This window comes from Brachycentrus maculatus, unplaced genomic scaffold (assembly GCF_059751285.1).
Source record: "Brachycentrus maculatus isolate JH-2025_06_01 unplaced genomic scaffold, ASM5975128v1 h1tg000172l, whole genome shotgun sequence".
In the NCBI taxonomy this organism is placed as follows: Eukaryota; Metazoa; Arthropoda; class Insecta; order Trichoptera; family Brachycentridae; genus Brachycentrus; species Brachycentrus maculatus.
In genome coordinates this window covers 985,640-998,732 of record NW_028280925.1, presented here as the reverse complement: position 1 = coordinate 998,732, position 13,093 = coordinate 985,640, and the positions used below count along the sequence as shown (strand labels likewise).

The following is a 13,093-nucleotide window of genomic DNA, read 5'->3' as shown; positions in this document are numbered from 1 at the left end:
AGCAATCTTTAGCAGCGTGAAATACTAAAATATGTAGTTTATGAAATGGAACAGGAAATTAGTACAATGTTGACGTTCGTAATAACGCAACTTGACCATAAAAGATTGTAATTTTTTGTAGTGTGCACTAACCACGTGTACTGCGTCATTATTCTTGTTTTTATTGACATTAAAATATGTGTTTTTTTTTTATTAAACCTCCACTCGTTTAAGGGTGATTTTAATATGTCGTGTTAGCAAAACATTTAAAGTTGGACACCATAAACTCCACGGTTTATGCTCAAATCATATTTTGTCCCATAAATTAGCATTCTCCGTGTTGGGAACGGTCAGTTTTCAGCGTTTTCACCCACGTGAACTTTCCGCTAACTTTTTGATGTGTGTAATTAATTACATACAATAATTAATTTCCTCTACCAGCTACAATTTTATTATTTAATATTATTACAAGTTAATTTCTTTAACTTTCAACGCGATATTATGAATGGGGAAGCGTTTTGTACGCCGGGGTTTTTAGTATAAATTAAATTTTCATTAATTTTTACGGCTACAGCTTGAAAATAAAATAAAAAGTTTTAATAATTAAGTACCATATAGTGCATACTTACCCACCTTATGTACCTAGAATAGTAGACGGGTCCCAAATTACCAGTGACTAACCTTTATTACTTACCAAGAACTTTAACCATTTTTCGGTACCTTTTTTTTTTAATTGGCCGACACTTTAGAATTAATAGAATTTATTTTTCCTTGTGCATACGAATAAACAATGACAACCATCACCGGTTACCTTTAAATATATCCATACATGTATATATAAATGAAAAAATGAGCCATTTTTTTACGGTGTAATTTTTTTTACCACCCGCCATTTTACGAGCTTTGAAAGTATCAAGAATACATGTTTTTTTTTGTTTCACGGAAAACAAGATTATCTGATGTAAACTAAATTACTCTACACGTGCCCTTTTCCGTTTTTATAGTGTATATATATATATAAATATCTTTTAGTTTCTCAACATTTGGTAAACATTTTCTTAAAATTTGGTTCAAATTTCTTTGATACTTGCTTTGTAAAAATGCCCTATTTTTAGCGTGGCAAGAGGATCTCCTCAATTACGTTCACTTGTAAAAATGGAAACAACCCATAGAAAATCATTATATTCGTAATATCTTCCCACATTAGTTTTTCTTATTATTAAATGTTCTAATATATTTTCTCTTTTCTTTTCAGAACTGCCAACGGAAGAAGGTAAGATTTCGGGGATGCTAGCAGCCGTATGCCGGAAGTAGTTCAGTCGGGAGATAAATAGTCAAGTTGTCTCGAGATTCAGAAAATTTTGAAGAATTTTTAATCGACAAATATTTATTTTCATTTTATTTACCGCGTCGCGTAATTATAATGAATTTTAATATTAACGTAAATTTTTTTTTAAAAAAGTTTCGTCCTCGATTCCCAATCCAGTCAACAACAAAAAATTGCTTTAAATTGGTATTTTTCCTCATCCACGTCCGCCATTCTCAGCAAGACAGTGGTATCTCCGAAAAGTGAATTGATGAAAACAAAATATGGTTTCATGCCAATATTAAACCACAGTAATGTGATATTATCTTTTTTTTTTCAAATATATGCTGTATTATATTTTAGGTATTTTAGTTTTTTTTTAATGGTGATACATTTTTTTTTGTCATAAGGTTTGTAGATATCAATTAAATAATCGCTTTAAAATTATTTTTGTAGTGAATTAAAGTATTTTTAGATTATTTTTTTCAAACAAAAAATGTATAATTTATAATTCATCTTTTGTCTAAACTGGATTTTGGTTACAATACACAAATTAAAAGAATGAAAATTATAACCCTGTAAACTCCAACCTGACACTTTAAAAGTGTATGTATGTATTATCATTTTTTTTTAGATATGACTTGAAACATAATTGGTGCACTGAATGTACATCCATATAAATAATAATCATAGATTATGTTTCAATGTGAATTGTTGTTTAAATATTTGTTGTGCAAGACATCTTATTTTTTCTTCATTCTTCATGAATCATTTTGGGTTGTAATTTTTTATTTTTATATTTATGTTTTATCTTTGAAGTTAGAACTGCATACTAGACTCATTTTTAGTTTTTTTTAAAAGGAATAACCCGCAAAGCCTCTACTTTTAAAGGCTTGTCTGCAGGTAGGATAGTAAGGATAGGAAAAGTAAATGTGAAAAATACATCACAAATACCCAGACCAATTGAAAATAGATCTTTCTTGAATTCATTTTTCAATTGGCGGGAATCGAACCTGCGATGCCAGTTTCACAGCCGAGCGTCTACCCAACTATGCTACGGCGCAATGACGTCTGTAATGATGTTAAATGCCATACCTCAATTATATACAATTTTAGTTTTTATAAAATCACTCCCCGTGAGAAAATCTCACAAAGCATTTAAAACTTTTAAATTAAATTAGTTCAACAGCATTCAATAGGTGAATAAGCCATATTCTCACACAGTAAAGGCTCACCCCAGGGTCAATTTTTACACAACTCCGCACAACAACCCGCTGATGAAGCAGAACCATCAGATCGCCCGAAAACATTGTTAATTCAGAAAAGACAGATCTATTGTTTCAGTACTGTCAAATTTTGACGTTGGACCTAAGACTTCATCCTCACACGTTCCAACTAGTCCAAAAATTACTTTGAACCAATGTTTAAAAAATTCGGAATCGTAAAATGACATTGCTAAACCTTTTGTCGGAGATGAATCACCCTTATCAGCTTTATGGCTAAGTAATCAGACCCCCCAGTACCAATATTTTAGTCCACAGTTTGGTAAATATTATTTTTAACATGAATTATTAGCCTCAAAGCAGAGCGTCAGGGCAAAAATACCCCTTCTGGCATGGGAGTCTGTTTGCAGAGAGAGAAAACATACTGAGATTTGTTACTAATGAAAGTTATGACGGGCAATTTTTTGTTAATCTTCAAATATTTAGCAGGCAACCCTATATAGTCAGTGCACCAGATGAATGTCCCTTGCGATGTTGGTAGCCATGATTGTTATCTGCTAAATATTTACTGGCAGTAAATATTTGCCAATATAGTGTTCCCTGCAACAATAATACACCTGGGTAAACATAATCTGGGAGTCTAGCTCGTTGACATTATATTTTTAGGCAGTTAGCTAAATTACTCAAATACGTAATAACGGAAATAGCTATTCACCTGTTGCCAACATGCTGTTGTTCATGGGAATGTTCCTTTTGTCATTTTTCTGCCTTGTTTCCTAGAAATGCTTTCTAATATATTTTACCCATTTGTGTTTGTTTTTCAGGAAAGTCTATCTGGCAATTAGTTTTGGAACAATTCGATGACCTTTTAGTAAAGATTTTGCTATTAGCTGCTATTATTTCCTTTGTAAGTATTAATTACTTTCTTTTGTCATACTGCTGGAACAATTTAAATCATTTTGTTTGTTCTGTGTATTATATATTTTACCAAGTTTTGAAATACCTCGAATGTTTGTCCTGTCAACATTCTTAAACCGCTTTCTGTTACAGGTCCTAGCGTTATTTGAGGATCATGAAGATGCATTCACAGCCTTCGTTGAGCCTCTTGTAATTTTACTTATTCTTATCGCTAACGCCATTGTCGGAGTTTGGCAGGTAAATACAATTTCATTTGCAAATCATACACATTTTACCCATTTATCGACTTATAATATTAAATCTGGTGTTTCTGATTTCAGGAAAGAAATGCCGAATCCGCTATTGAAGCGCTTAAAGAATATGAGCCTGAAATGGGTAAAGTGGTCCGAGGAGACAAATCTGGCGTCCAGAAGATCCGCGCCAAGGAGATTGTCCCCGGAGATGTTGTTGAGGTGTCTGTGGGAGACAAGATCCCCGCTGATATCCGACTCATCAAGATCTACTCCACCACCATCCGTATTGACCAGTCTATCCTGACTGGCGAGTCCGTGTCCGTGATCAAGCACACCGACTCTATCCCGGACCCCAGGGCTGTCAACCAGGACAAGAAAAACATCCTCTTCTCAGGAACAAACGTCGCTGCCGGAAAGGCCCGCGGTGTTGTGATCGGAACTGGCTTGAATACTGCTATTGGTAAGATCCGTACTGAAATGTGCGAAACTGAAGAAATCAAGACTCCCCTTCAGCAGAAACTTGACGAATTCGGCGAACAGCTCTCCAAGGTTATCTCAGTCATCTGCGTCGCCGTATGGGCCATCAACATCGGTCACTTCAACGACCCCGCCCACGGAGGAAGCTGGATCAAGGGTGCCGTATATTACTTCAAAATTGCCGTCGCTCTCGCCGTCGCTGCCATTCCCGAAGGTCTTCCCGCTGTCATCACCACTTGCCTCGCTCTGGGAACCAGGCGTATGGCCAAGAAGAACGCCATCGTCAGGTCACTTCCTTCTGTGGAAACCCTCGGTTGCACATCTGTTATTTGCTCAGACAAGACTGGAACTCTCACCACCAACCAGATGTCCGTATCCCGCATGTTCATCTTCGACAAAGTCGAGGGTAACGATAGCAACTTCCTGGAATTCGAAATTACCGGCTCCACTTACGAACCCATCGGTGATGTCTTCCTCAAGGGCCAGAAAGTTAAGGCCGCTGATTTCGACACTCTTCAAGAATTGGGAACCATCTGCATCATGTGCAATGACTCCGCTATTGATTTCAACGAATTCAAACAAGCTTTCGAGAAAGTAGGAGAAGCTACCGAGACCGCCCTCATCGTATTGGCCGAGAAGATGAATCCCTTCAGCGTACCCAAGACTGGTCTGGATCGCCGTTCTACCGCTATTGTCGTTCGCCAGGAAATTGAAACCAAGTGGAAGAAAGAATTCACCCTGGAGTTCTCCCGTGACAGGAAGTCCATGTCCTCTTATTGCACACCCCTCAAGTCTTCCCGCCTCGGAAATGGACCTAAACTGTTCGTCAAGGGCGCCCCCGAAGGCGTGTTGGATCGCTGCACTCACGCTCGTGTCGGATCTACCAAGGTACCTCTGACATCCACCCTGAAGAACCGCATCTTGGAGCTGACCCGCACCTACGGTACCGGCCGTGACACCCTCCGCTGCTTGGCTCTGGCCACTGGTGATGCCCCCATGAAGCCCGACGACATGGATCTCGGAGACTCTAACAAGTTCTACACTTACGAAGTCAACCTTACCTTCGTCGGTGTCGTGGGCATGTTGGATCCCCCCCGTAAGGAAGTGTTCGACTCCATCGTCAGGTGTCGCGCTGCCGGAATCCGCGTCATTGTCATTACTGGTGATAACAAGGCTACAGCTGAGGCTATCTGCAGGTAAATTACTCAAACCATTCATTATGATGAATATCCCGTGCGCCTTGTCAATATCCTCCGGATAACTGGAATGTATGTTTCAGGCGTATCGGCGTGTTCACTGAGGATGAAGACACAACTGGAAAGTCTTACTCTGGACGTGAGTTTGATGACCTCCCCTATGCTGAACAGAAGTTGGCTTGCGCTCGTGGTCGTCTCTTCTCCCGTGTGGAGCCTTCCCACAAATCCAAGATTATTGAATTCTTGCAGAGCATGAATGAAATTTCCGCCATGGTATGTTGCATTCAAAAATGTATATATTAATAACTGTCAGCTGCTTAGTTGGAAATATCAATTTTGATCATTCCGCCGAATACGTATGAAGAATATGATTTAATCCAGACAGGTGATGGTGTAAATGATGCCCCCGCCCTGAAGAAGGCTGAGATTGGTATTGCCATGGGTTCAGGAACTGCCGTGGCCAAGTCCGCTTCCGAGATGGTGTTGGCCGATGACAACTTCTCTTCCATTGTCGCTGCTGTTGAAGAAGGTACATAATAATAACAAATACATACCTTATTCAAAAACTCATTTCTTTATAAGTATAATAGTATGATTTTTACATACATATTTTGTTTTAGAAAATAACTCAATGTGGGTTTTTTTTCTGTTTGGTATTCATTCATCAAAGGATTATGTCTCTCTAAAAACCCAATATAAAGTTTATGTTTAATCATTCACATTACAATATTTATTAATTTTTATTTGAAAATAGGAAAATGAAATTTCAAGAACATTGTAGATTTGATTCCTTGATTGAAAATTTTTTTTGACAATGAGTAGAAATTGTTTTTCATTTAAACATTGTCTTTAATTCTGCTACTAATAGCATAAAATTAATAATTGCATACGTCCGCATATAAAGTCCGCAAATGATACTGAAAAAAATATTTGAATAAAAAAAATAAGTATATATATCAGATTACTAAAATTGATTAGTAAATTTGTTCCCGTGTTTACAATGATATATGTCTACAGGTCGTGCCATCTACAACAACATGAAGCAGTTCATCCGTTACCTGATCTCCTCCAACGTCGGCGAGGTGGTATCCATCTTCCTGACTGCCGCTCTGGGTCTCCCCGAGGCCCTCATCCCCGTGCAGCTGCTGTGGGTGAACTTGGTCACTGACGGCCTCCCGGCCACCGCTCTCGGCTTCAACCCGCCCGATCTGGACATCATGGACAAGCCCCCCCGCAAGGCTGACGAAGGTCTCATCTCCGGATGGCTGTTCTTCAGGTACACCATCCTCACCTCCCATCCATCCATCATATTTCCCTCTACTGACTTAACGATTCTTACACAAAGCTTTGAAGCAATGCATAGGTTTGATTACATCCACTCGGGGATATGTGACTTGGTTTTTAAGGGATTTAGACCTTGACTACAACTGACCTCAGGTGCTTTGACGACTTCAAGTAGAATGAATGCTAAAACATAATCACTACATGAATCTAGTCAATACTAAGTATGTACATACTTATAATTTGAGTGATTACTTAAGTTTTGATCGTTTACTTGCGTTTAAACATCCAAAATTGACCAACTGGTCAGATTTGTCTCTTCTTATCTCTCCTTAGTAATACACATGTATCAACTGGCACATAATCGCTATTATTTAAAATAGACATTAATCCTCTTCATTTACTAGTTCACCATTTTTTAAATTAGCTTTCAATTTAGATAATGGTCACTTTTGTCGTAGAAGCCTTTGTTTTAAAATTTATTTGTGAATGCCCTCAGGTACATGGCTATTGGAGGATATGTAGGCGCCGCCACCGTGGCCGCCGCTTCCTGGTGGTTCATGTACTCTCCCGAAGGACCCGCCATGACCTACTGGCAGCTCACCCACCACTTGTCCTGCATCGGCGGAGGAGACGACTTCAAGGGTGTCGACTGCAAGATCTTCACCGACCCCCATCCCATGACCATGGCTCTCTCCGTGCTTGTCACCATTGAGATGCTCAACGCCATGAACAGGTAAATGTGTACTGGAATTAGTCGCGAAACGCTCGTCGTGCGTTTGCCAGAGATGGTAATGTTTGATATGTTTGTCTTCCAGCTTGTCAGAGAACCAGTCCCTGCTCGCCATGCCCCCGTGGTCCAACATGTGGCTGGTGGGATCCATGGCTCTGTCCTTCACTCTCCACTTCGTGATCTTGTACGTGGAGGTGCTGTCGGTAAGTAGTCGCTAACACAGCTTGGCAGTGGAGGGTTGCTCGCGATAGATGCGCGCGGAAACTCACCCGCCCCCTTTGTGTTGCAGACCGTGTTCCAAGTGACCCCGCTGTCGATGGACGAATGGATCACGGTGATGAAGTTCTCCATCCCAGTAATATTGCTGGATGAAGTGCTGAAGTTTGTGGCGAGGAAGGTCGCCGACGGTGAGAACATGTTACAAGGCATGCAATGGATCGCCCTCATGTGGGCCGTGTTCTTTGGGCTACTGCTCTACGGGCCGATATAACGCCCCCGCAGTGAGGAGGCCCTCCGGCCTGTGTTTGTTTAGTTTGTGCCCCCAACCCGACCCCGCCCTAATACCACTCGTTACTAAACAGATCATCGGTGTGTTTTGAGTGTGAGGACCTGATCTATAGGACAATTCATGTTCGGACTGCGTGCTAATGGTGCTATAACATCCGACAGTTTTGCACCGGGAAATGGACTGTAAGATTCATTTTTAGTATTTATATAGTTATAAATGTATCTCAAATCATCGGGAGATTGTGTTATGTTAACTTATTTATCTAGCTATTGTTTTTCTGTGTTAATTTTAAATGTTAGTCCGTTAATTCCGATATGATTCGGGTCACTTTTTAGTTTGCGGGAGTGCCTTTAATGCATTTAACATGTACCCGATGTCGCCCTTGTGTTAACAATGTATCTCACCTACTATGCACATTGTAATCATTATACCCCGGAGTTGATTTGCAGAAGCCGACTACGAACCGTTGTTTGTTAAGTTGTATGACCACACTTGTGTGAGGCATGATTTGCACGTCCTGACTCATTCCTCATTTGTCTTGTTCCTGCGGATGAGGGAAGCCAAATCTTTGCGCTCATTAACTCTATACCACTAGTTTAAACTGAATGTTGCGCGCGCACTGTGGAGTGTCCAACTCGAGTTGCATACTCCACCTGCGCTGGCCGACCTCCGCTCCACAGTATGTAAGTAGTCATCCATTTTGGAACCACTTTATTTCAACTTTATCTCGGCTATAATATATATAATTTAACTTGTAAAAATGAAGCACCCACATATCGCTCACTCCTTTCAAGAATGTCATAAATCAAAATTCATCAATTTTCAGTTGGGCATGTTTTCGGAATGCCCAAAAAATTTACTTTGTCCCAGCAGAAGCGGCATATTTTTAACTTAATATTTACCCGCCACAGGGCAGAAATTGTTGTTTTTGCATTTTGATGAAAAGGTATTGTTTAATTATTTTTTTAAATAAACTAAATATTTTTCAAATGGAGAAACAACCTTCAGGTTTTACTTAAAAAGATCTTTTGCACAGTAAAAAGTTCAGTAAGTGGCTTGATATTTATTTTTAATACATTGTATTATATTTTTAAACTTTAAAAACGTTCTCCTGAAAAATCGAGTTTTTTTATTTATGACGTTCTTGAAAGGAGTGAGCGATATGTAATACATGTGTCGACGGTGCTTCAGACATTACATGTACATATTATAAAATGTTAAGAGCTCCGTAGATTTTTGAAATGGGTAATCGAGTTAATCCTGTAAACCCATTGTTCCCGACATTAACCTTAGATAGAAGTGTGCGGATTGTTTAGTAAACCTATACCCATATTTACCCTATTTCTAACGGAAGTGTTTGTTGTCCGATTTCTCCTGTAAATAAATGCATATTGTATTGTGACAGTTTATAACATACTTTATATTATATTATGTTTAACTTTATATTTAACTTGTGAATGAATACTATTTCACATCAAACTGGTCATCGGACTAACCAATTTGTAAACAAATTTATTTATGTATATCGAGTCTCACATCAGGTAATGTGATTGTATTATGATGTTCAAAATATTTCCCATCAATTTCTAATGTATTTATTATGAATTTGTATACTTTTTCATCAGTCAAATCATTGTATCCATGCCCTCCTTTGTATTTATTTATTTTTTGTCATTTCCTATTGAATGTAATTGTTGAACCCTGCCCGAAAGATGTTTAATATACAGGCTTCGATAAGTCGACCGGAACTCCCGTTGATGGTGTGGCATGTACATGTGACGTGCGGAAGTGCGGAGTGGACCTTATGGAAGCCTGTAGTGTCATGCCCCCCCCTGCCCCTGTCTAATGAAGTTGTATGTTTTGCTACAGTGGCCCCGAAGGTATTGGTGAACTAAGCGCGAACCCAGGGCCGCCGGCCACTCTGGACTCCGTGGAGCCACCCAGTCTCTAACCCTATTCCACCGACACTCGTGTTGTGTTTTCCTTCTCTATATATAACACTCGGTTGTGATCTCTCCCTTTGTTTGAACTTTTCCTATCCTCGGACTCACCGCATGCCCCCTTGACTGAAGTCTATATGTAGTAGTAACAGTAGTTGGAAATCGCCGAGAAATAATACTTTCAGCGGACTAACTTGACTTTTGTTTTTCAGTCAATGAAGCGGTGGTTGACAAATGGTAATCACTGCCGTCTACCGCTTTTAGCACCTAATTCACTACCGCTTCTTATTTCTCTTACTTAATTGGCTTTAATCCGACCCACTTGTATATTCTAAATTAATCGGAACCGGAGGACCGCACAAAGGTTGGGGAGGAACATGCAGCCGAGAACAAGCAGCCGCTCTGCCTGCCCACTCTCACTCGAAGCATCCGTCAGTGGTAGAGTTACTCAATTAAATTAAAACAAATTGTGTATATATTATATAAATAGGAAAAGTATTTTAAATTGTTGAATAGAAGTGTCCGATGGAGAGATGCCTGTCGGGACGCGCTAAGTTCACGTATGGGTCCCGTTTGGTTTGTACTTAAACATTAGATCTTATCGAGTTACATTTGTGTTTGGACCCGTATCGATGTCCGTAAAGTAATGATATTTATTTTTTATTTAACTCCGCCGCCCCGACAAGCATTTTTACTGATCGGCTAATTTTTGCCAGGACAACAACAAAACATCTGGCAGAATATAAATATACCTGTACATTATAATGTATTGTTTTATAAAATAAATCGTTGATAAAGCTATACGCTTAATGGATTTGTAACCCCCTAAACTATGAAGTTCCACATCCATAGAATAATTCCACTCTTTTATACAAGATTGTTGAACAATAATAAACAATGTTGATGTAATTAGTACCTACACATGTATTTTTTTAAACATAGTTTGTTTTTGTACGTAGAGTTTATGCTCAAAGTATTAGAAAATACAATAAATATTTGACCTTATCTTATGAAACATAACCCTTATGAATATTTTAAATGACGAGATGAATAGGTATAATAGCCTTCATTGTAATATTCCAATACATATTTACGTGTAATAGAGAATACTTAGTTTACAAATTTATTTTATTGTATTTTCTGATCAAAATGTCACCTCTCCGAGATGTCACATTTTTACTACACAAAGAACTGGGAACTTATTCAGAGGCGAGTGTGTAATGCGTCGCATATTGTCTGATACAAGATGTCACAATGTGTGAGCGTTCACGATATACAAATTGTACGTATGTATATCAATGAATAATAAATATGGACATTAAAGAACACAAGGGAATAAAAAATTTAAATAGGCCAAGCCTTTTCATTTATCCTCTACAATAATGCCACGCAAAGGAAAGATGCTGTACAAATATTTGGTGGGAATCTAGCTGACTTTAGAAGAAAGATCGTTGATAGTGTCATCTGGCAGTAGAAAAAGTAAAACCAATATAAAAAAAATTCTCTAACTTCCCATTCATTTTTTAAAAGTTGAAAATCAACTGTTTCAATGTTTTCATGTTTAGATACATTTCAGTTTAGGAAATTGATTTCGACATTGCTAATTTGATAGGAAAAAACATATATTTTACCTTAATGCCCAACTCTGGGTTTTACAAAAACATTGGTATCTCAACAGAGATGAAGAATATGGAAGTCCGGACATTTACAGAGCTTACGAACTGTCATAGGCTAGCTTATGTGATCACTTTACACACATCGCTCACTCCTTTCAAGACTGTCATAAATCAAAAATCGTCAATTTTCAGTTGTGCATGTTTTCGGAATGCCCAGAAAATGTATTATATCCCAGCAAAAGCGGCATATTTTTAACTTAATATTTACCCGCTACAGGGCAGAAAGTGTTGTTTTTGCATTTTGAAGAAAAGGTATTGTTTAATTATTTTTTTAAATATACTTAATATTTTTCAAATGAAGAAAAAACCTTCAGGTTTTACATAAAAAGATCTGTTGCACAGTAAAAAGTTCAATAATCGGCTTGATATTTATTTGTAATACATTGTATTATATTTTTAAACTTTAAAATCGTTTTCCTGACAAATCATGTTCTATAATTTATGACGTTCTTAAAAGGAGTGAGCGACATTCATGTGACATTCAACATTCTACCCGTGATTGACAACCTACTGACAATACTCAAATTTTGGATATTATATTTATGCTTAAATTGAGACCGTGCACATGCTACATCTATGGTTGAATTTAGGAGTTTTTTTTATTAGCCGAGACCTTCATGAAATCCTTGTATGAACAACGATTTGGACACACTTAAAATATTGTTAGTTTAAAAAAACGCTGTTATAAAACAATTATATTTTTAAATACCTTTTTGAAACATTTTGAACACGGTAAATTTCATATTTATTCCCTATTCAACAACAACACTTTTATTCAACTTTGAATTTTTCCAAATGAGAGGAAAAGCACCTAAGGACTAAAGACATGGTCCAATCGAAGGTTTTGTGACTTTTACAATCTGTACATGTTTCATTTGGGAAATACGGTCGAAGCTGTTAAGTTGGCAGTATTAATCATGGAAAGATAACCTCAATCTGATTCAAATTCTACTTTTTTATATTTGAGTTTGAAACTGTGCAACCAAAGGAATTACAGAGAATTTTTAATATTGCCGCAAAACGAAGAAGTGGCTAGTGACTCTAAAGAGACCTGGTAACTGAGCATTATTGATAGAAATGAAAGGTATGTTGAGATGGTTTGGGCATGTGAATTGAATGAGTGAAGAAAGAACAGTAAAACAAATTTATGATGCGAAGAGTTGGTAATGGAAGCGGAAGAAGACCAAGGAAAACGAGGATTCAAGTATTTCAAATACCTAAAAGCATTCAAATCAGGTCAGGAGTCATAAAAATTGGCGGGTATGTATGAGGAGATGCATGAACATGGAAGAGGTGAAAATTGTTTGCAAAGACGGATTGGCGTGGCATTCTATTCTCTCTGCCTACCGCTGCATTAGCAGCTTGATGGTTAGTTAGCTAGTTATGAAAATAATAACCATCTTGTCAAAATAATCCTTCAAAAGCCACATGAATTATGCTATCCATTTTGATATTTTTCTCCGAAAGTGATGATAAGTGTAGTCTTCAATTAGGTCTGCTCTGCAATTAATACAAAGAAGTTACAAGAAAAATAAAATAATTTAGTTTTGATAGTAAGTATATATGTATTTAAAATAGGTTCCTTGAACTTATTTAAATACATTAATACTTTGAAACTCAACA

The 13,093-nt window shown here is 37.8% G+C and overlaps 1 protein-coding gene across 10 annotated transcripts in view; it reads left to right on the top strand.

The window, feature by feature from the left end:
• SERCA (ATPase sarcoplasmic/endoplasmic reticulum Ca2+ transporting SERCA) overlaps nt 1-11,146 on the top strand; it is a 43,422-nt gene extending 32,276 nt beyond the window's left edge. For 4 of the 10 annotated variants that reach the window (XM_088262057.1, XM_088262060.1, XM_088262058.1 and 1 more), the window contains 11 exons: nt 1,235-1,252; nt 3,333-3,415; nt 3,559-3,663; nt 3,747-5,332; nt 5,416-5,605; nt 5,714-5,861; nt 6,350-6,608; nt 7,113-7,349; nt 7,432-7,549; nt 7,636-7,753; nt 10,007-11,146. In XM_088262057.1, coding sequence (XP_088118183.1) covers nt 1,235-1,252; nt 3,333-3,415; nt 3,559-3,663; nt 3,747-5,332; nt 5,416-5,605; nt 5,714-5,861; nt 6,350-6,608; nt 7,113-7,349; nt 7,432-7,549; nt 7,636-7,753; nt 10,007-10,035 — 2,891 coding nt within the window. In that variant the 3' untranslated portion in view covers nt 10,036-11,146. Of the gene's footprint in view, nt 1-1,234; nt 1,253-3,332; nt 3,416-3,558; nt 3,664-3,746; nt 5,333-5,415; nt 5,606-5,713; nt 5,862-6,349; nt 6,609-7,112; nt 7,350-7,431; nt 7,550-7,635; nt 7,925-9,723 lie in introns of those variants that run through there. The other 6 variants (XM_088262061.1, XM_088262062.1, XM_088262063.1 and 3 more) reach the window with 2 other exon arrangements.
• Nucleotides 11,147-13,093: the final 1,947 nt, after the last annotated feature.